Below are 22,972 nucleotides of genomic sequence, written 5' to 3' on the forward strand. Positions count from 1 at the left end.
TGTCTGGGAAACATACCAGCCATGAAGTTCGCAATCTGTTAAAGCAGAGTCCAGGCAGAGTTGTGGGAAAGCTTCGCAGAAATCAGTGAACCTATTCTGGTAAAAGTCACACACACACACAAAGTAGTGGCACGTTTATAAATTTAATTCTGGAGTTCAGACAAGCTTTGTCATTGCGGTGCTATTTCTAAAAGTCTGATGAGGATGAAACGATGAGCGGTTGTTAGATAAAAGTGAAGCGGCATTGCCCCCTAATGTTGGCTAGGGAAATTACATGTATTCGAGAAAAGGGGACCTGCAGTGCTCATTTTCAACTGCACAAGTTGCCAATTCCACAGCACTCATACATCCTCATACCACCAGAGATGCAGACTTTTGAACTGAGCACTGGTAACAATTGTCTCTTTAGTCCAGAGGATGGAGCTTTCCTGTTTTTGATTTGATTTGTCTGACCACATTGCCTCAGTCCAGGTTAAGTGCCTCAGGGAAGACAGCAGGGTTTTTTGATCATGTTCACATATGGCTTCTTCTTTGCATGATACGCCTTTAACTTAAATTTGTGAATGACATGGCAACGCATGTTTACAGACAATAATTTCTAGAAGTGTTTCATGAGCCCATGTAGTGATTTCCATGACAGGACTGTGCGTTTAATCCCGTGCATTCAGATTTTCAGCCTTGTCTCTTGTGCACAGAGATTTGTCCAGATTCTCTGAAACCTTTGATGGCATTATGCACTGTAGATACACAGATATATTCAAAGTCTTCACAATTTACATTGAAGAACATCATCAAAGCTAAATCTAAAAGAAAAAAAATTCTAAAATGGAATATTTAACACAGTTTGAAGCTTGAGCTTTTGGCTTTTACACAGTTACACACATTGAGAGTTCATTATTAGAACCTTAAACCAGGTTAAGTATGAGCATCTACCACTCTACAATACATATGACAGAATGTAATGACGCAAAATAAAAAAAACCACTTTAAACCTATTTAAAGTGTTAGAATACGTTTCTATTATAATCAAATAATAAAAGGAGATATGACAGTCTTGATACGATTGGTGGGGATATTTATGGAGATAACCCATGGAAATGCTGTACTTCCGCATTGCTGTCGGTTAAAACAAAACTTTTAGAAAGATATGTGCACTACAGTTGAGCCCCTGCTATCTGTGCAGCCTCAGTGAGAACTGCCGTGGCCTGTTGTCTGTATCCTTGAGACAACTCTTTGGCCCTCCTCACTTCCCTCATGTTCTCCTCCAGGTTCTCACTAAGTCTCCCTTGTTCTTGGTAAGTTTCTGCTGCCTTCTTCACTTGCTCAGCCATTTTATCATGGCTACGGAGCAACCAGCCGATAAGCTCTTGAAGGGTGGTCCCCTTTGAAATGGTCATCCTGGTGCTGTCAGAAGCACCCTTCAGTTCGTTCTGAGCCCTCTGCAGACGTGGAGGAAGCGGTTTCCCCTCACCTGCGCCCTCAGACCACACAGGAACCGCACTGAGGAAGAAGTCGTAGCCCTTCATCTTAAGAGAGACCTGGTATGTTGGTTCTGGAAGTACATGAGTTTTTAAAAAATGGGGGAGGGAGTGAGGCATCAGCTACCATGAAGCGTGTGTTAAAAAGTATGTGTCACTCACCCTGCTCCTCTCTAATCTTCCCCAAACACTGAACAAAAGCAAGGGTGTCATCATGGGAACAGTCACAGCTCTGCTGGAGGTTTCTTATATGCTGCACCATGGCCTCGTAGCCTTCCTGCTGCTTGTTGAAGGTCTCAGCCATCTCCAAAAACCTCTGATCCAGCTCAGGCACGCACACTCGCCTCATCACCAGCCGTCCAATCCGTCTCACAGTCTGTGCATCTGAGTAGAAAAAAAGAAAAAAGAAAGCACGAGTAACACAGCAAGAAAAACAGGTGGATCAAATTCATCTGTCATTTTTATAAGTATTAAAAAAAAGTCTGAGATGACTTGCCGCTGTCCGCTGATGAACGGCTCAGCCTGGCGGATTCAGCACTATTGACTTCAGAGCGTCGGGAATCCAGGAGAGGCCGTCTCTGAAACAGCGAAAGTTGGTTTTATTTACATAGTGTTTTTCTTTTCTTCTTCTTGTGCCACAAATATTAGGCATATTTGATCACGTGTACCAGTGCAACGATGTGATCATAAACTCAGCTTCAATATTATAATAATTATGTTTCAAATCCCCAACAAAAGTAGATTATTAGGTGAAGACCCAGTAATGCTACATTACAGCAGTTAAGAGGATCCCATCATTTTACTTGCAATGGAAAAATCGAGCGAAGCGAAGCTGTATAGTTTCCTTGCTAAACTCTAAGGAAGCCACTTTACGCTCTTATAAAGACACCATAAAACCCAGTGCAGCGCATAAACACATACCTCATTGTTGTTGGAGTTATCGCCAGAGAAGCAGCAACAGCATAAACGGAACATTTTCTGCGGCTCTGTGGCCTCTCAGTTTGTTTTCAGGTCACTTATTTCTAACAAGGCAATTGTAGTCCGCATTCTCCGTGACGTCAGCGTCATGAGAGTCGAGGAAAGAAAAGCTTCCTGGTTTTGTATTTTACATTGTTGTACAGATAAGAATTCAACAGGTGCAACGACAGGTGAGCTACTACAGCGCATGCGCTTTGCGGTGCTTTGCATGCCGCAAAGCTGAAGCAGCTTTGATATGCCTGTCCAATAGGATATAAAACTACAGTTTTGTTCTGAATAACAGAGTTCGCAGAAATATACAGTTAATATACAGCTAAAGTCCAACCAGAGCAATAACTAGTGCAGTAAACAAACACCCTGACTAAAAAAAAAAACCCCTATATTATAATTAGTCCACAACCTATTATAACCTATATATATCGTCCCACCTATTCTGGAGACACCGATAACTGTAAGAAACAGCCTTTTCTACAGTCACTCGGAGACACTGACATATTATTCATCCAGGTGAAATTAGCTGTATCCCAACTGTACTATAGAGCTATAGAGAAACTTTTATGTTTTATTCACACCTGCTGTTTATGAAAACCAAAGGGAACTGCTGGGCTTATTTCACAACTCTTCTTGGTCTCAGAGTTGTAATACAATTTATGTCCAGGCTACAGGGGGCAGCATTACGACATTCTGTGCAGACCACAGAAGAAGGCGAAAAAGACGGAAAAAGAAGAAGCAGAAGAAGAGCATCACAACAACCAGAAAAAAATTGAGTTCTAGCTACACGAATGAACAATTAAGCTAACACGTTGTGCTTATTTGTTTTGTTTTTTAACCCCTGGCAGACAAATTAATTTATCCATATGTAGAAGCCGCCGTGAAGTTGTCGGCCTTTAAATTCATACATTCACAACAAGCTGCTGTCGGGGTTTGCAGGCAAACTGCCTGTAGCTAAGCGACAACAAAGAGACTACAGCTGTACGCTGTAGTCATACTGTTAGCGTTGGTGCCAAAATCCTTCATTTTTTCCTTCGTTTTCCGTCAAGTAGTCAGACTGACATGACGGGGATGGCTTCTCCAGAGAAGGCGTCAAGCTCAAAAAAGAAGGGCGAGAGAAAGTGTGCCACCAAAGAGGAGTACAGGCAACTGTCCAGCATCATGGGAGTCATGAACAATTTGAGAAAACAGGTGTGAGTGTGTGTGCGGGAGAGAGAGAGGGAACACGAACCAAAAGTACCAGGCTGAATATCTTTAAGAGGGCTTTACATTAGGCATTTCCTCTGTTCTGACACCTGATTACTGCGTGTGATTTGCAGGGTACTCTCTGTGATGTGACCCTGGTGGTTCAGGGAAAGCACTTCCCAGCCCACCGAGTGGTGCTTGCTGCTGCCAGCCACTTCTTTAGCCTCATGTTCACCAGTAAGTCTGACAAACACAAATCAAGACCAATGGCGGCATATTGGGGGAGCAAGAGTGTGATTTCTTATTATATTTTAGAAGGTAGTAGATGCAGATGTATGTTGCATAAATAATGAGAATTGTGGATTCCTGTTTTTGGCTTTTAAAAGTTGAATGAGCAAAAGGAAAGAAATTTAAATGTAAAAGTATATGCCAGGCGAGCATGTACTGCATCTCCACACCCCAAAGGCTGTGTCCTCACTGCAGAAAAACTGAATATTTTACTTAGTGTCATCTGCCCACTCCTAATCTAATAAAGGCAAACATAGGAATTAGTCTATTTAAGTAATTACATTGATTGTGTGTTTCTCAATAAAGATGGCACAAAAGCTGAAAGTTTATAACCACCCCTATAACGATTACTATGTATTTTTATGCATAATCTATTTATTACTGCTTCCCATCTTGACACACCGACAGTGATGTTGTCATATAGTGCTAGTACACTTGTTATATTTGTGTTTGTTATATTTTCTTCACTTCTAGCCAGAATGATGGAGTCAATGTCCCACGAGGTGGAGCTCAGGAGTGCTGAGCCTGAGATTATTGAGCTGCTGATTGAATTTATCTACACTGCAAGGTAAGAATTGTGTATCAAATTAATTATTACAGATAAAAAAAACAGAAGCATTTTTATTGAGAGAGGCATGTTTGTTTTTTGTTTGTGTGTGTGTCAGAATCTCCGTGAACAGCAGTAATGTCCAGTCACTGCTGGATGCAGCCAATCAGTATCAGATTGAACCTGTGAAGAGGATGTGTGTGGAATTCCTTAAAGGACAGATTGATGCAACAAACTGCCTAGGTGATTGCACAAATACAAATACAGACCTTCCATTTGTGTTACACATGATATTTACTTACTCTTGTTCTGTTCTCCTGTAGGCATTTCAGCCCTTGCAGACTGCATGGACTGTCCAGAGCTGAAGGTGGCTGCAGATGATTTTTTTCAGATTCACTTCACTGAAGTCTATAAATTGGATGAATTTCTGCAACTGGATGTTGCGCAGCTCACACATCTGCTGCACCAGGACAAACTCACCGTCCGTGCTGAGGCCCAGGTACGCGTGTATACATCCTTTAAATATATTTGTGCCAAAGAAGACGTCTGTCACCAAAAATTTGTTAACATGTTCTTCTGTTGCGTTGTGCTCAGATTTATGATGCTGCAGTGCGCTGGCTGAAGTATGATGTGTGTAACAGAAAGCAGTACATGGTGGAGGTGTTGGGGTGTGTTCGCTTTCCACTGGTTTCCAAAACATTCCTCTCCAAGACTGTCCAGGCCGAGCCCCTCATCCAGGACAATCCACAGTGCCTCAAGATGGTCATCGGTGAGCAGGAAGAGTCAAAAACACGTGCACGCATGTACAAATTCTACATTTCAAGTGAACAAAATGAGCAGACAAAGTTACCGGTAACTGTCTCGTTCATGTCGATGGACAAAAAAAGCACAAGCAGTTCACACTGGCAAAAAAAAGGTTTTAAGGATGTTTTATAAATGCATTAAAGGAGTAATATCTCATTTATATGTAAGTATTTAGACTTCTCGTGCGGCACCCTTGGGTCCAGTCTACTTGGAATTATCCTAGAGCCCTTGCTTTTGGAAGTTTCTCTAATTTTTCTCAGCAGAATTGTTCAGAAGGTTAGTTGCTCAGTGACTTCTTTCCCCAAAACACTGCACTTACTGTATCTGGTGCTTTTTGGTGAACTCCCTGCAGGCCTACTCTTGAGGTCTTAGCCACCTGTTTAACTAAGACGCTCTGTTTCACATTACTCAGGAAGCCTGTTAGTTATTCCAAATTTCTTCAATTTAAGCATGGCTGAGGCTGCTTTTAGTGCTTTAAAAATATTTGTAATCCATCCCCAGATCTATACTTTGGCACAGTCCTGTCTCACAGGTCTGCGGAAAGTTCAACTCAACTTCACCTCTTTGTTTTCAGACGGGTGTGAGTCTTTAGTAATTGTGTCCAGTCCAATTATTATATTGGTTGTAGAGGGACGAGTTAAACTGTATAAACCACTAACAGGTAGATTGCACCAGAGCTCATAATACGGGATCTGAATACTTCGGTAAATGGGAAATTTCGTAACTCTTTCCTTTTACTTTGTCATTGTGGATTATTGCATTTTGATTAATTGTGGAAAATAAATTCACTCCAATTTTATCCAAGTCTAACACCCTCTAAAACAAAATGTGAAATACTTGAAAGACTTGCCCTGGAGTCGTAGAAGTGCTGAATCTTAATCTAAATGATCTACATTCGACATTATTATGATAGCAAAAGATAGATGTATAACATATATTGGGTATTTCATTACCTCAAAGGGCTGCTCGCTTTACTTGAGCACGCACACAAAACAAAATAACCAGTGCTTTTCTCCAAGGTGGGATGCGTTACCACTTGCTCTCCCTGGAAGACCGTGAAGACCTGGGAGAGAGCAGTCGGCCACGACGCAAGAAGCACGACTACCGCATTGCTCTGTTTGGCGGCTCACAGCCTCAGTCCTGCCGCTACTTTAACCCGAAGGTACCGGGCTGCAAATGCTAATGAGTTATAGTCACAGGGGCAATCACACCAAAGAACAATTAAAGGGAGTGCAGATATGTGCTCTTGAGTATTACAGTATAATTAATAAGCTAAAGATAAGATTGTTTGTTTTTGTTTTTTTTAAGGTTTTAATTTTACAGGCACCTAATCTGTTCTTTGGTTCACAAAACACTCTATGAGACTTGAGTTTAGTCAGGTCTGTTGAAATCATATTTGGGAATGTTTACAATGGTTTTCCATACAGGACTCTAGCTGGACTGACATCCGCTGCCCCTTTGAAAAGCGCCGTGACGCCACAGCTATCTTCTGGGACAATGTGGTTTACATTTTGGGTGGCTCACAGCTCTTTCCCATCAAGCGTATGGACTGCTACAACGTCCTGAAGGACAGCTGGTACTCCAAGCTGGGTCCACCCACACCTCGCGACAGTCTGGCTGCCTGCGCTGCCCAGGGAAAGATCTATACATCTGGGGGATCAGAAGTAGGTAAGCATGAAGTGAGGGGAGAAAAGATTTAAAAATGAGAGACTCTGGGATCTTGTGCAACTACCCAAAGAGATGCAGACATGTGATGGGGAACGTAAGCTGGTTTGTGCTACTATTATTACATTCTCTAAAAAAGTAGGAACATTTAAATAGTAAAGATGTCTTGTTAAAGCATAGATAATGATTTCTTCACGGTTGACCGACCACCAACATGTGCCTACAGGCAGCTCAGCCCTGGACCTTTTCGAATGCTACGACACCAGGACAGAGTCATGGCAGATTAAAACAAGTATGCTGATGGCGCGCTGCAGCCATGGATCCGTGGAGGCCAACGGGCTCATTTATGTTTGTGGAGGAACGGTGGGGAACAATGTCTCTGGCAGAGTGCTCAACAACTGTGAGGTCTACGACCCCAACACGCAACAGTGAGTCAACAAACATTTAACATACAACGCTTCTTAATGTGCCCATTTAAAGTGCCATTGGCCTGTTCCACTCAATTTTTGCCTTTCACAGATGGAGGGAGTTATGTGGGATGAGAGAGGCCAGGAAGAACCACGGACTGGTGGTTGTAAACAACAGGATATATGCTGTTGGAGGGCAGGGAGCAATAGGTAATTCATCGTCCCCCCAGATTTTTATACCGCCCATCCACTCCCCGTCATTTTTTTCCTACCTTCAGTGGCCCTAATATGCAATCATATGCACAACTGTCTGTGTGTGTGTTTCTAGGTGGACTGGACTCGGTTGAATACTATGATATTGCAACTAACGAGTGGCGTGGCGCTTCACCTATGCCGTGGCGAGGTGTAACTGTGAAGTGTGCGGCAGTTGGTGATATCATCTATGTGCTGGCAGGATTCCAAGGAGTGGGACGCCTTGGACACGCCCTGGAATACCACACTGATACTGACAGGTTGGGTTATTAACTGAATACTACCCAAATAATACAATTTGATTGATACTGCTGAAGAGTCTTTATCAGTAGTATGTGAACACCGCATGACCACCTTCTTCATTGACATTTTCATTAAATTTTCAGGTCTGGCTATTTCATTCATTAATTCCTTAGTTGTTTTTGGTGGTTACTGTAGCTGGGTATATATTGCTAATAGGTGTAATAGCGTATTAGCTAATAATCATACTAGTAAAAAAATACTCATAAACATGCTGTCAAACCATTTGAGTTGCATTTCTTCACAAAACATTGTTCAATTCAGTCACCTGGGCAACGCAGGCTGTAAATCTATACAGTTAAGTAGTAACTTGTTTAAACGCTGAATCGAAATATTCTGATTTTCTTCTTCGCTCAGGTGGGTGACTTGCAACAAGGTGCGAGCGTTTCCCGTCACAAGCTGCCTGATTTGTGTGGTCGACACCTGCGGAGTCAACGAAGACGAAGACATGGACCTCATAGACTCTCAGCCACATGCTGCAGCCACTGCCGCATCATCTTCCTCAGCCTCATCATCCTCATAGCAGTAGAGGTAGTTTAAGCGTACTCGTATATTGAGTTGTGATGCTTGTCGACAGTTCTGACAGCCAGTCAACTGATTTCTGTGGGCTTGTTTTTCAGAAAGGAGCTCATAGTAAGGGTTAGGCTGTAAAGTGGTTATGTTCTTTAACCAGTGAAGTAGGCAGTTTCCTTTTGGCTACTCCAAAATTTTATGTCCTAATTCTTTGGGCTGGACACTAGTTTCATCTATCCATTCTCTGGATAGGTAGTAGGATTTAAAATTTGGGATTTAGATATTCATCTGAAGGCCTGTTAAAAAGCCTGCCAACAACTCTACTGCTGTCACACTGTTGACCTGTCTCTACCTACTGCTCAGTGAATGGCAGCAACAGTGAGAGAGCAGCAGGACTCGGTGATGAGCTGTGGGTAGTTTTTGTTTGCATCTTGTTGCCCAGACAGGCTCTGTGTTCTGGATGAGAGAAATGTTGCTTCTAACTTTGGTCTTTGAATGTTTTAATTGACATATAAACGTAGCTGAAATACGTGGGTTTATGTAAGGTCATTTTTGTTTGATGTTGTATGGATGGATGGATCCAGTAATTCATTGGACAAACTGTAACCGTGCCTCCGTACATAACTCCAGTATTTTTTGAATTAGACAATCAAGATGATCAGACTGGCAGCTATAATTCAGAGGGGTTTACATTTTCATACATTGGAGCCTCTGAAAATGGCAGCCTAAGTAATTAACGTCTTTTAGTGATGCTTTTTCAGGTGTGACAGCAGCAACAAATGCTAGTTACCGTAAATGGCAGATGGCAGAAACTTTACTCCTAAAGTTTCTGCCATCTCTCTGATAGGTGTATTTTGGTGTTTCTGGATACTTCACTAGTATGAACATCTCTTTGGGCCTCATTATGTAAAAACAGTGAAGAGTTATAAAATACAAATGTTGAGACTTTGAATCAACTTTAGATATAATGACTGTGTCACATGTCATGAAATTGAAATGGAACAGGGCTCATCTAGTGATGAAACTAGATGATCGCCAATTGTCCAATTACTTTTTGAACCTCTAAAAAAATGGGGGACTGCGCAAAAAAAAAAAAAAAATGCAATAGTTAATGCAAACTTTTTGTTAAACCCCCTGAATTAAACCTGAAGGCTTGAGCCTCAGTCACATCTTGATTATTTGATTTATGTGGTGGTAGTGGTGTGCAGGAGCAAAAGTACATAAATTGTTTCTTTATCCAACAAATTATGGACCTAACTGTAATTTTAAACACTTTTCTTTCTTTTTCAGTGCTCAGAAAATAGCATTTGAGGGACATGTGCAAATTTTCAAGGGCCAGCGGGAAGTTTTCCCAAATTCATCGAAAAAAAAAGTTCTTATGCTTTTTAATGTTTTTCTTAGTTTATGTGGTTTACTCTGTTCGCTTATCTTTTTATCACTTCTGTAGTTTGTCTGCTTACAGGAAGGTCCTGTCAATTCAAACCCAGGACCTTCTTGCTGTGAAGAAGCCATTGAACTGCTGTGTGAGCATTTCATATTGTATATTCACATGTCATTTTCTTGTTACGATGTAACTTCTTTGCTGTTTGAATTTAATGTGTGTAAATCAGTTTGTGAAAGAAAAACCAGTCAAATATTGGCTGGGTTTATATTTTATTTTATTTGGTTTGGTCCTTATACAAAACACTGTAAAATTAGATTTTTTTATAGGCTGTAAAATATTCTGTGTCAAAGTGTAGATACAGCATCTGTAAGTACTTAACTCTTGGCTGTGTGCTGATTTAACACTAGTGTAGCATCTTACTGTTCAGTAGCTTTGTGTTGTGCCTTTAAAGAGAAAGCGTTAACATTTTATTCTTAGCTATAAGCAGTTACAATTAAAACACATAGCTCAATGTGATGGTTTACAAAACACGTTTCCATTCCTTTTCAAATACAAATATGATTAAAAATATAAGAGCACCAAGTTAGTGAAACATAAGGCAGCTGCAATGAAATGAAGAAAATGTAAGATTTTATAAAATGCTCCAGACTTTTTCATTAGCTGCCATACAACTTTCTGCTCATGTTACTGACAACTGTTTAAATGTTGTGCTCGAATATGTAAATAAAACTGGGAAGCTGAAAACAAGTGCATTCATTAGAGTAAGATTACTTTGATAAAAGCTCATGATGCATAATGATGCTAAAATTGTGTAATTTGTGGAAAAACTGATGTTCTGATATGAACGTATGTCTTTACAGACATTACTCAAGATGGCAATGCACAATTAAACATTATGACTAGAGGAAGTTAAATTAGTGCAACATACACAGTGGTAAACATTAAGAGCTGTCATTTTTCCCTGAGCAACTGTTGTAAACCACTGACTGGCCTTCCTTAATTTGGCCCCCGAGCAAGTGTTTTTTATCCATCTGTTAATTTTTCTGTCTCCCTATCAATAATCCTCATCGTCATCATCAGACTCTTCCTCGCTCATAAGGAGAGCAAACCGGTTGTTTATCTCATTAGCATCTCTCCCCCCTCCCTGAGCTCCTCTTCCTCTTCCACCTCTTCCACCTCTCCCTCTTCTTCCTCTTCCTCTCCCTCCCTGCCCTCTGCCTCTCCCCCTCCTTCCTGATTCTGAGGATGAGTGAGTGGCTTTGGAACTGCAGTTCCTCATAGCATTCAGCAGGGAGGAGTAGAGCTGCGCAGACAAAGATCCCCCAGGCAGCAGAGACTCAGCATTTCGGCCTCCTTTCAGATACCTGACGAGGCCGTGCACCAGCGTACCACTGAACAACCTGAGAGACAGAGGGAGTGAGAACAAGGCAACAAAGATGCAAAAATGTACTCTAAAAAAATACTCTTTACCATCGTGGTATAACTGTGGACAGATATCACATATAATTATTATCATCCCATTTGTGTAAGCTTAGCAGAAAAACCCCAAACTCACTTCAAATGTAATTAAAGCTTTCTACATGTAAATCTAGAGATAATTCTCTTTTTCCTTGCCAGCTCCTGTTTGTTGGTTGCACCTCTAGTTCTAATGCATACAGAGTACCATTTTCTTTTACTGTATGTCCCTGACATACAGTACTTACCATGAGAGATGAGGTTCTGGCAGCGGCAGCAGCAGTAGCTGATTTAGACAAAGTGCACTCCAAAGGCAGGCCTGCCATTGGCTGAAACTGTGAGCTATTCCAATATCTACTCCCCGTCTCTCACCTGGTCTCACACGTTGTCGATCCAGCCCTGCACACACTTTATGTTCCAGAGCCCAGTTTGGCTGCGGGACTGCAGTGTTGAAAGCAAATACAAGCTTTTAGGTAATGGCAAGAAAAATGAAAGGTTGGCATGTTACTAAGGCATATTAGTCTTTTTAACCATGTCGAAGAAACCAGGAGGGATACAATCCAACTAACCAGTGTGTTGATAGTGGATAGCTCCAAGCTGTGTGTTCAAGAAGACCTCTCCATAAACCATGCCTAGGACCAAAGCTTGCACCTGGGGCTGTGAGGGTGTCGGTGTGGCCTCTCGAAACCAGAATCCTGTCACAGCTACAGGCAGCTGCAGGTGGAAAGGAACGGAAACTAAGGCTGCCTGGTTCACGCCCAAAACTTGTAACAGGGCACCAAGTCGGACTGCTGCAGGAGCCTGGAACAAAAATATTGAAAAATACAATCAGATCATGTGGAAAACTTCTAACTCCAGACAAATGCAAAACAAATACTGATTCTGAAAAATGTTTACCTGACCAAGTCCAGCCAGGTGTACATGGTTTCTGAGTGGGACTGCCTCCACTTCCATCTTCTTCAAGTTCAGGTCCAAGCGATCATACTCTTCCACAGAAATGGGAGCGCCCTGAGCCTGGACTGTTGATGACCCAGCTGCTTGTTCCTTGCTGAATGCTGCATTTATGCTCTGACCCCTACCTCCACACCCCCTTCCTCCTCGCCCTCTCCCACCTCTCATTCCCTGTCTGTTTTCTTGCATCCTCATATCTTGTATTTCACCTCCTGGCCCCTTCATTGACTGTGTACCACCAACTCTTCCTTCAGTTACATTATCTTGAGATCTGTGCAGTAATATCCCATATACAGCCTGCCGAATGGCTCTAGAACTACAGTGGCTGCTAGCTAGTTTACTGTTCTCCACCTGCGGGATGAGAAGGACCCTGCGCATCACCAAAGCATCAAGCACCAAGGGAGGAAGCCGACCCTGAAGTGCTGCTGTCGACAGGCACTCCGGCAGCTGTGCCGGCCCAGAGGTCTGCCCTCCCTGAAATGCCTTACCTCCAGAAAACCAGCGGGCCACAGAGCTCGGAGCCTTGATATGGTACTCCTGCATACATGCCAGCAGCCTGGATGCGAGACCACCCTTCTGCCCTCTTTTGCCCTTACAAGCTTCCTCCCCCATTAGGCTGCTCACTTCTTCTAAGGCCTCAGTCACAGTTTTAAAAGAGGACAGCCAAAGAAGGAGGCCTTCAATACGAGAAGGGGGTGATCTACCTTTACCCCTGCCGCCACCTCTCCTTAACAGACTTGCATCTAACAGAGAAAGAAGGGTTTCAGTATCTTTTGGAGTTCCGTAGTCATTTCCAGTCAGAACAGCACATAAAGGGAGCAACTCGGGGTTCATGCCCCCGAACATGCGACACAGGCCTGCAGTGGTGTAGCAGCGAGCTAAGATGTAGCGTTGCGAGGCTTTACCGTTAAGGTTGGTCCATTGGAAAAAACGGAATGGCAGATAACCTCCTAAGATCAGAAAACAATTGAGATAGATACCACATGAGAAAATACATACTGCAAAATACTGTTACCACCAAAGAGCTATTTTGCATCTATGTTAAAGTCCAGAGACTATCCACACCTGGAAGGTCAAAGATATAAAAGTCACTGTCATTTGTCAGCACTGGGCATTTCCACTCTTGTGCCAAGCACGCAATCTCCCAGTCAGCCTCAGCTGGACACTGGATGAGCGGGACTCCACTCTGGATGAGGACCTGAATGAAGACGTCTCTTGTAAGAATGGGGAGAACAGAGCCATTGCGGCCGTGAGAGAGGTTGTCTGCCTCTTTTATCTTGGACTGCAGGCGCTGGCGTAGAGTATCAAACTTCTTGTTACTGGGGTCCATCCCTAATAATAATAAAAAGATAGGAAAACAGATGTTTGCAGGTGTTATAGCATTATTTAATGTGAAAAGTGGTTTTTGCTTTAGGTTTGTGCAGATTAAAGATATAAGCAACAAAAGCATTCATGAAAAGGTAAAGGATAAAAAAATCTAATATAGTTCAATGATATAATGATTTAATAAGCAGACCTATTTGTTATTACAATGAAAAGCAATATAAAGATGACTGAAGTTAAGATGTCCTATTGAAATTAAGGGGAATGTTTACTAAATGAGGTGAGTACTTAAATTGAAGATATTAGATGATGTTGTACCCAAATACAGAGAACTTTAAAAAAAAAAAAGAAAAAGAATAAAAAGAAAAAGAAATAATGTAAGCTGTCCCCTTTTTTAAATGTCTAGAAAAGTACATACTTGAAACATCCTAACTTGACGGCCTTGTATAAAGCATCTTTACCTCCATCCAGAACCACATATGGCTGGATGTTACAGGTTGCCAGTGCAGTGAGGAACTGGGCGAGCAGGGAAGCAAAGGCATCGTAGTCCCCTCCGTGCAGCTGATCCAATCCGTGGCTAAAGTACAGGCGGAAATAAAGACTGCAGCCATCGATAACGAGCCGACTGTCCCTAAACTTCACATCTTGTAGGAAGTGTCTGTTCCCCTCTACAAAGGTCGTCAGACCATGGACACCCATTACATCTCAGGGCGTGGACGAGTTCCTAGAGTGAGATGATGTATAAGATAATGGTACTCACGATGGTTAAAATGCACGAAAGACAGTTTCTGTGCAATCATGCAATAAACGGAAGGTAACTGCCAGAAAATGACAGGAGTCACAGTTCGCTCCAATGTGAAGTAAGAGACACAGAGACTGTCGGCTGGAAAATTAAGACTCATCGGAAGTTATTGCAACATAAAACTACGAGTAACTGACGACAAATGACATCCAGAATCAGCCGTATTTAGTAGAGCAGTAAATGTTTACGAGTTTTACTAACCAATGACACTTTCTTCTCTTTACTTGCTCGAGTGTTTTTCTGTCTTGCGCAGTTCCTTCCTTGTACTTCAAAATAAAGTTCCCGGCTAGTAACAAACGTGTGTATTCCTCTGTAAACACGATAATATCTAATTTTCCTCTATATAAAAAATCAGCAAAGAACACGCGCAAATAAAGCCACAACACTGAATAATGACAGTTAAATTTTAATTAATTTGAAAAAACCTTACGCTAAATTGCGTTTGCGTTCTCGCGAGGGAACACGAGAACGCAAACGCTAGCGAGGGCGCTAGCCAGTTTTGTTCTCACGTTTGAAAAATAATTACGTTTTATTACGACCACAATGTCCGGAGGAACAAACCTCGGGATTCCCGGGACAAGCCAAGCCACCCCCGGTGCATTTGCACACCGAAAAAAAGACAGCAGCCCGTCCGCTAGGTTTTGGGAGAGTCCGGATACTTTAGCCCAGCTGGAAGTGGTGAGACAGTGGATCGGGAAGCACTACAAAAAGGTAGTTAGCCGACCAGGAAGCTAAGCAAGATGCTAGCCGCTCCCCCTCCCTGTTAGCAAGCCCAGTGGGTTACAGCGTAAACATACGGTTACGTGTTCACACTGGCTGTCTAGATATAGAGAAATTAAGTCAGCGGACCCTGCACAAAAGGAAAGATATACAAACGTGAAGTGCAAATCTAGCGCAGTCGTATCACATGTAAATACAGCCCTAAGCTTGTGTATATAATAGAGTATTGAGTGGCACGATAAATAAAAATTCTACTCCTATCTAATTTCAAACCCTCTCTATTTGTTAGTATGTTCTGGCGGATGCCCCATCTTGCCAGGTCCTGGCTGCAGTCACCCTGCAGCTTCTCCAGTTCCAAGAGGATGCATTTGGCCGACAAGCTACCAGCCCTGCACTCACCAAGCTGCCTGTGAGTCTATCTCTCACTGTCTATCTAATTGTCGTCACAAGTGACTTTAAAATGCCTGATAGAATTGGCTTGTAAGTCGCTGTAAGTGCCTCACTTTGTAGTGTACTTTCACTATTAAAGTAGTAGTAGACTGATTATTGATTGATGAGTTTAAAACTGTGGAAGCAAATGCTTGCCTCTAAGTATGCGTGACACTTAATAGTGAAGAGGATTAAAAACAACAACAACACCCAAATAATGAAAGTTGTTCATGTCCATGACCCAAACCCACAAGAAAACCTTGTTGATTTCTCTACAGGCACAGTGCTTCCTTGACTTGCGACCAGGTGATGGACTCTGCCACATTCTTGGCACAGCTTACAAGTTCAAGTTTGATCAGGGCTGGTGGGTAGTTTCCTAATATGATCCCTAACAGATCTCATTTGCTTCCACCTGTGTCCTTAATATCTCTTTGTTCTCTACCTATTTTCACACAGGCGAAGGTTTGACTTACAGAATCCATCAAGGACTGAGAGGAACGTGGAGATGTTTGGTACAATTGAAAAAGCACTGATCCAGGTGAAAACTGCAAATCTCAATACACACAACTGCACACACATACACACCAAGGACTGTTCCTTCACGAACTTGAATATTTGTCACAACAGAACAACTGCATGTCATTGCCTGTCGTATATCTGGACCCTACACTGGATCAGGATCTGGTCAGCAGACTAACTGGCATCATCACCAAACATCAGGTAAAGTACTGCAAATAAGTAGAAGATTATTTGTAGCTCAGAGTGAGACTAAATGTATGTAGCTCTGATACAGTAGTTGGATTTCAGTGCTACTGATTCACAGTTTGTCCCCCTGCAGGGTACTGTTACAGAGGACAGAACGCTTGCCAGTCATCACATATACCCCTGCCCTCCCTCGACAGAGGAAGGTTAGTTAAAGTTTGTATGTGTATATGTGTTTGCTGATGTTATGATGCCTACCACTTAGCTTAAATACATTTTGTATACACATCTGTTTTTAGATGAATGGATGCGTCCTGTCATGCGGAAAGACAAGCATGTCTTGGTACACTGGGGCATGCACCCTGACAGGTAAAGCAAGCACAAACACACACACAACACTTGACCAGCATGAAGTGACAACGTCTCTTGTCTCTTACAGTTATGATAGTTGGCTGTCATCGAGTGATGTTGAGGGAGAGGTTGAAGAGCTGCCACATCCAGAAAGGCCCTGGAGGGTTAGTGTGGCACCACATACATCACGCTGTCAGGAGTTAGTCTTCAGTTTTCTTTGTCAGACAGAATGTGATTGTCAGCGGGGACATTAAGGAACCACGCGTACTATAAATAATAGATGATTTTATATAATGTCTAAAAAATTTACAGAAATTTTACAGCTGACTGAATCCTATTCATTTAGCATGCTCTGTATTCCTTTCTTACACTTGATGAGATACCGAAGTATGCATCACTCATTAATATTCAATTTGTGTGGGTGTGTGTGTGTGCGTGCGTGTTCTCCAGGTCCATGCTGGTTGGATTCTGGACACGGATGTTTTCAACGAATGGATGAATGAGGAAGACTACTGTGTGGACGAAAGGAATGTGCCAGTCATCCTCCGGCAGCGTATTCACCTCCAAGACGACCAGGTTTGTGTGAAGTAGTAAAAAATGGCACTGGTCTGTAGGCTTAGGAAGGAGTTCCCCTGTTATTAATGCATGCTTACGTTTTAACAGTTTAATCAACTGCAAAAAGCAGGTGTGATCCTGTTGTGTGATTCTTTTGTTCTCAGAATTGTAAGCAGACACGCTTCTTTTCCCATTTCAGACAATTCTCCTAGAGATGAAAAACAGCTGTCAGACACAAAGTTGCAAATCCTGCTCTTTTGTTTCAAAATAGTCTCTATTCCATTTTTAGTTTTTCTCCATCTGCCTTTAACTTTTTGTTACAGGATCCAAAGTCTACACCCTCCAAAAAGAGAAGGCGCTCCCCGTCCCCTCTCTCCTCTGAAGGCAGGAAGAAAGGAAAGAAAGGGTAAGACATAGGTGTTTCTTTTAATACGGGGCTGTGCTTTTGGGTTGTCACAAAAGGTATCACTGTTGATTTGTGTGCTCACACACAGGAGAAGGCGTGGACAACAGGACGAGGAGCCAGAAGAGGACCTGACCAAAGACATGGAAGACCCGATTCCTGTGCCTAACATGGAGGAGGTCATACTACCCAAGAATGGTGAAACTCTTGAAGACAGTGTCCAAAACTCATTAAAAATGTGTACATTTCCTCTAAAGTGTTTAAATGTGTTTAATATTTTCTTATCCGATCTATGTAGTCAACCTTAAGAAGGACAGTGAGAACACTCCAGTGAAAGGAGGGATCATGGCTGACCTAGGTAGGCATGCTTGTGCCATCGTAAATGCATACAGAGAAGTCTCGAAACATTAAAATAAATTTTTTTAAATATGTCATTCGTATGTTTATGTGTGATTTTTGTTTTTTTTACATCCTTGTAACCACTGTCTTTTTTTCAGATGACCAGGAGGATGATTTCCCAGGACGGGTAAATATGATGTCATTTCTCTCACTTAAAACTTTTCTAATTGTAGGAATTTTGGGTTTAGTTTCCAGATTTGCAAAAAGTAATATTTCTCTGTGTATTGCTCATCTCTATTTAGGAAGATGAGGATGGAAGAGCAGAGATCCCACGCCTATCAGAGGGAGAGGAAAACATCACAGAACAAACACATCACATAATAATACCGAGCTACACCTCATGGTTCAATTACAACTGGTAAGAATATGTATTTGCATTTACCTGTATGCTGAACCTCTTAATTTTATTCAAAAGACCTAAAAGCTCCCTGTGCATCTTGTCCAGCATTCACTCGATAGAGAAACGTGCACTCCCTGAATTCTTCAATGGGAAGAACAAGTCAAAAACTCCTGAAATGTGAGTACTGCTGATGTTTAGACTTTACCGCTATTACAGATGATCGAGAAGGCCTCAGTATAGCTTTCTTTACACCTTCGCAGCTACCTGGCATATCGTAACTTCATGATCGACACATACCGGCTGAACCCCCAGGAATACCTCAGTTCAACATCCTGTAGACGCAACCTGACTGGAGACGTTTGTGCCCTCATAAGGTATAACTTTGTGCGTGTGGGTGTTTGCTGTCATGTGTGTCTGCTGCATCTGCTAAATTAGGTTTAGTGTGTAGGTGTTTATCTGTGAATGTGTTAGTAAATGAAATCTGTTAATGCTGGAAAGGAGCAGTAGGTGGTATATGTGTCGTTAATGATTCTGTAGTTAATAAGTATTTGTGTCTAAAACATGTTGAGTTTGTTAATGTATTTACATGTGTTTGAGCTATGGGGGCTGTTCCAGCTACAGCAGATTAGAATTAATATGAAACAAATGTTTGTGTCCAGGGTTCATGCATTCTTGGAGCAGTGGGGTTTGATTAACTACCAAGTGGATGCAGAGAGCAGGCCTCTCCCTATGGGACCTCCACCCACCCCTCACTTCAACGTACTCGCTGACACGCCATCTGGGCTGGCCCCCCTGCAACACAAACCGCTACAGGTTTGTCGTGATGCTGTTGCGCAAAGCTCTCAGCACAGACAAGTTTAAAACACAGTTTTTGTCATGTGAAACATCTTCTGACAAACTCTTACTTATTTCCGCAGGTGTCAGCTTCACAGCACATGTTGTATTTCCCAGAAAAGAGCAGAGAGAAACCTTCAGACTGCCAAAACTTTGGTCTGCGTACTGACATCTATGCCAAGAAACACCCTAAGGTCTTACACTGTTAATACAAAAAGTTAAAAAAATAGTTTATAATGGTGCTTACAGTAAAGAGCAACTACAGCTCAGTACAAGTCTTGATCCAGTTTTCATTTCTTTATGTTGTGCTTCCATGGTGCCAAGTCTTGAGAAATAGTTCTCCAGACTTTCTGTCCAAAGTTCTCTTTGGAAAGTGGATACTTTTTCAACAATTCATGGGATGAACCAGTGTTGTGTCTGACACAACCAGTATCTTCAGGCACTTTGTGTCTTGCAGCCTGACGCAAAAATACAGAATTTGTTCTCATTTCTTTAGTCGAATCTGGGAAAAATGCTAAAGTTAACACAGCTTGACAGGCATAAAATAGTGTTTTTACACTAACAAGGTGATTCTGAAAGAGCTTTTAGCTGATGAATTGGCGTTTCAAAGCATGGTGTGCAGTGTGTCCTTAAAGAAATTGAGCAAACCGGACAAGTGGAGGCCTGATAGAGAACAGAATGAAATGCAGCAAACATCCAAAGAAGAGCTTTAAACGTCCTTCAAGAAGCCTGGAGAATTATTCTTTAAGACTACTTAAAGAAACTGCAAGAAAGCTGCCTAAGAGAGTTAATGGATTGCATTTATATAGCGCTTTTCTAGACATTCAAAGTGCTTTACAATTCCACTATTCATTCACTCTCACATTCACACACTGTTCAGGGTGTGTTAAAGAATAAAGGTGGTCATACCGAATATAAACTTCGAAGCTCATCATAATTGTACAAAGTCAGTTTTTCCATGCATGTGTACATGTTTTAATAAATCGCTGCATCCACATCCCATTTTTCTAGCAAAGTATTAAAGTGTAGCTCAAGACTTTTGCGGAGTGTTATGAATCTTGAAGATACGTCTTAATTTGAGAGGTTTGTTTAACAGCAAGTCTCAAAATTCCTTAAAAGAGACACTCTTCCACTGTGTCTCATAGAATAGACCAGAATGTGTTTTATAACAGTGTCATACAAGCTTTATTCTTAAATTATTGTCATATTTGTGATACTTGTCTCAGACTAAAGGAGCGAGCGCAGGAAGAGAGTGGACAGAGCAGGAGACTCTTTTGCTGTTAGAGGTAAGACCAGTAACTTTATCGTCACATGCATTTTGCATTTTTTATTTATGAGATCTTTTATGTAATGAGATCTTTTACCCAAGCCCTTAAGCCTTGTTCGTCTTGGTCTCTCTATTACCACCTCTACGTTTCTCAGGCCTTAGAGGTTTACCGAGATGACTGGAACAAAGTTTCAGAGCACGTGGGCTCCAGAACGCAGGACGAATGTATCCTCCACTTCCTCCGTCTGCCGATAGAAGACCCTTACCTAGAAGACTCTTCGGCCTCTCTTGGTCCACTGGCATTTCAGCCTGTGCCTTTCAGCCAATCAGAGAACCCTGTTATGAGCACCGTGGCCTTTCTGGCATCTGTGGTGGATCCTCGTGTGGCATCAGCCGCAGCTAAGGCAGCATTGGGTAAGACTACAGAGGGAAGAAGGTTCATTTCTGTGTAATCTAAGTTTTTAAGTACCTCTGAGATAGTATATCGTATACACAATGTTTGCAAAACAGGGGAAATGTGTGTTGTGACTGTTGCTTTCTGCTTTCAGAGGAGTTTTCTAAAGTGCAGGAGGAATCGACGGAAAAAGCCTCTGAAATGTTGAACCAGCCAGAAAAGAATGGTAATGCTGAAATATAGAAAGGCAAAATTGCACATTACTCTCTCACTGTGCTGTCATAATCTAACATTTCATTGCTTTGTATCTTATAGAAGCGGTAGATGCAGAAAAACTGGAGCCAAATTCTAACCTTCATCAGGTAATGTACCAGTAGGAGCTCAGAGAGTTTATTGTGTGTGCTGGTGGAGTATGCTGCTTAACTTGAGCGTGTGTTTGCATTTCAGGTTACTGTCAGGACTGACGGGCTCCAGGTGGAACCCAGCTTGCCAAAAGTGGAGGGAGTCAAAAGAGAAAATGCTGAAAATATACTTGCTGAGGAGAGAGATGGTACATCAATATGTGCGCTACAGTGAATTTGCATCGTATGTATGCATATACGCATCAGCGGCTCTAATAACGAAATTTTCTCGTGTGCGCTTCAGTAAGGGGAGATGGCGACGAGAACGCAGGCCGGCGGGAGGGGGATGGGGACGACGGGAGGAGAGTGATGGAGCTGGAGCTGGTGGAGGGCAGCGTTGCCACGGCAGCAGCAGCAGCTCTGTCCTCGGCTGCCACGAAGGCCAAGGTAAAGCCCACCCACTGGCTTAAAATCCAACCAATCGCGCATATATAAACTAAAGAAATGCTTAAGTGGAGGGTTTGGGGTTTTTTTTTTCTCCATTTATTCCACAGGTTTCCTAGCAACCAAAACAGATGTAAAATATCTTGAAGGTTACTTGAAGGAAACTCTCCCACTTTGCATATAATTGATTGGGGATATATGAAGAATATACTGTATACTTCCCAGTGTTTGTCTCCGCTTCCTGTGGTTGTTTTACCTGTGCTACATTCTTAGCTATTACAACCACTATACCAACTACTGTTGTCTTCTATCACTGGCTTTTTTTACTCTGTATTTGAAGCATTTGGCAGCAGTAGAAGAGAGAAAGATCAAGTCGCTGGTTGCTCTGCTGGTGGAGACCCAGATGAAGAAGCTGGAGATCAAGTTGAGACACTTCGAAGAACTTGAAACCATCATGGACCGCGAGAAAGAGGCTGTGAGTGATAACGATGTCTTCTATTATACAGGGAAACTTTACTTAACTACTCCATGTCTTGTTGCTCATTTGTGAGCTATAATTCCACACTCCAGTAGATCTCTGAAAGGTTTGTGTCCACATAGAAACCAAAAACAGTATTTAACACCTGTGCATATGCGTGTCCCATGCAGTTAGAGCAGCAGCGGCAACAGCTGCTGACGGAAAGACAGACTTTCCACACTGAGCAGCTGAAGCAGGTGGAGATGAAGGTTCGCCAGCAGAGGGAGCAGCAGGGGCAGCCGGGTTACACAATGCAGCATTCAGGTCTGAACATGGACACTGAAAGCATCCTATCAGTCTATAAATATGGTTAACCCTTCAATTCTTTATATAAAACCCATAACATGATCACATTGTAAGGTGCATCCACTGTCACAGAAATCGGTTCAGTGCTGTTTGTTAGTCTGCCAATGAATTTTAATCCCTTTTCCTCCCTAGGCCAGTCCATTCCTAACCGAATGATGCCTGCAGGAGGAAATGCCCAAACGATGGCTCCTCGACACCCTGGAGCTCCAAATGGCATGTGTGAGTGTTTTCCGCTGTTGTCCTAGATTTATTATTTTATATTATTTCGGAGTGTACTGACACAAAGTTCTTCTGTCACTATCTCAGACCCACCCTCACAACCTGATGGGATAGCACCAGCTCCCACTGGTCCTCCATCATCCAGTCACAGCTGAACTAATCAGAAAACAGCACGTGCAGGTGTGAATACATCACTCGTCTTTCAATCTAAACCAAGCATCTGGAACAGCTGCTCACAATTAAACTCTGCAACGCTTCAGTAGTTTCATTTCAACACTGAAGGATTCGCAAACAGGTAGACACAGTTGATGTGTATTTGTTCAACAGTGCAGCTCATCCACTCTTTGTGAACTGTTTGTGCTCTGATGTCAGAGTTGAGAAATCTGTAGACTGAACTCTGCTCATTAAAGGTTCTTTTTTATGAAACA

At 42.2% G+C, this 22,972-nt stretch overlaps 4 protein-coding genes across 6 annotated transcripts; 2 read left to right on the top strand and 2 right to left on the bottom strand.

Moving 5' to 3' along the window:
- Positions 1–135: 135 nt before the first annotated feature.
- LOC308384615 (uncharacterized protein) lies at positions 136–2,627 on the bottom strand. Its single transcript, XM_080863154.1, has 4 exons — positions 2,400–2,627; positions 1,975–2,056; positions 1,641–1,862; positions 136–1,552 (listed from the first exon to the last, which is right to left on the bottom strand). The coding sequence occupies exons 1-4, from the start codon at positions 2,451–2,453 to the stop codon at positions 1,155–1,157; spliced, it is 756 nt and encodes a 251-aa protein (XP_080719280.1). The 5' UTR covers positions 2,454–2,627; the 3' UTR covers positions 136–1,154.
- Positions 2,628–3,161: 534 nt separating this feature from the next.
- On the top strand, positions 3,162–10,539 carry klhl7 (kelch-like family member 7). 2 transcript variants are annotated; one of them, XM_080863898.1, is made up of 13 exons: positions 3,162–3,638; positions 3,767–3,869; positions 4,395–4,488; positions 4,586–4,710; positions 4,791–4,966; positions 5,062–5,236; positions 6,291–6,433; positions 6,699–6,939; positions 7,163–7,364; positions 7,456–7,553; positions 7,672–7,855; positions 8,253–8,426; positions 9,699–10,539. In XM_080863898.1, the coding sequence occupies exons 1-12, from the start codon at positions 3,510–3,512 to the stop codon at positions 8,416–8,418; spliced, it is 1,836 nt and encodes a 611-aa protein (XP_080720024.1). In that variant the 5' UTR covers positions 3,162–3,509; the 3' UTR covers positions 8,419–8,426; positions 9,699–10,539. The 2 variants fall into 2 exon arrangements, with proteins under 2 accessions (XP_080720024.1, XP_080720023.1); XM_080863897.1 differs by lacking the exon at positions 9,699–10,539 and having other exon boundaries at positions 8,253–9,225.
- Positions 10,540–10,691: 152 nt separating this feature from the next.
- aste1b (asteroid homolog 1b) lies at positions 10,692–15,022 on the bottom strand. Of its 2 annotated transcripts, none has more exons than XM_080863895.1 (7): positions 14,885–15,022; positions 13,983–14,245; positions 13,264–13,530; positions 12,145–13,148; positions 11,817–12,048; positions 11,496–11,688; positions 10,692–11,192 (listed from the first exon to the last, which is right to left on the bottom strand). In XM_080863895.1, the coding sequence occupies exons 2-7, from the start codon at positions 14,218–14,220 to the stop codon at positions 10,847–10,849; spliced, it is 2,280 nt and encodes a 759-aa protein (XP_080720021.1). In that variant the 5' UTR covers positions 14,221–14,245; positions 14,885–15,022; the 3' UTR covers positions 10,692–10,846. The 2 variants fall into 2 exon arrangements, with proteins under 2 accessions (XP_080720021.1, XP_080720022.1); XM_080863896.1 differs by lacking the exon at positions 14,885–15,022 and adding an exon at positions 14,525–14,662.
- Positions 14,719–22,972, top strand: smarcc1b (SWI/SNF related BAF chromatin remodeling complex subunit C1b). The gene is made up of 28 exons (XM_080863894.1): positions 14,719–15,034; positions 15,333–15,452; positions 15,751–15,836; positions 15,929–16,010; positions 16,100–16,192; positions 16,311–16,380; positions 16,474–16,543; positions 16,614–16,689; positions 16,976–17,101; positions 17,404–17,486; positions 17,575–17,681; positions 17,782–17,841; positions 17,981–18,009; positions 18,125–18,240; positions 18,328–18,399; positions 18,483–18,596; positions 18,882–19,035; positions 19,140–19,250; positions 20,283–20,342; positions 20,479–20,737; positions 20,872–20,943; positions 21,033–21,079; positions 21,165–21,267; positions 21,363–21,505; positions 21,843–21,977; positions 22,151–22,283; positions 22,458–22,544; positions 22,632–22,972. Exons 1-28 carry the CDS (start codon positions 14,867–14,869, stop codon positions 22,697–22,699), a joined length of 2,844 nt encoding a protein of 947 aa, XP_080720020.1. The 5' UTR covers positions 14,719–14,866; the 3' UTR covers positions 22,700–22,972.

The sequence above is a fragment of the Rhamphochromis sp. 'chilingali' genome (genome assembly GCF_963969265.1).
Source record: "Rhamphochromis sp. 'chilingali' genome assembly, chromosome: 17".
Classification (NCBI taxonomy): domain Eukaryota; kingdom Metazoa; phylum Chordata; class Actinopteri; order Cichliformes; family Cichlidae; genus Rhamphochromis; species Rhamphochromis sp. 'chilingali'.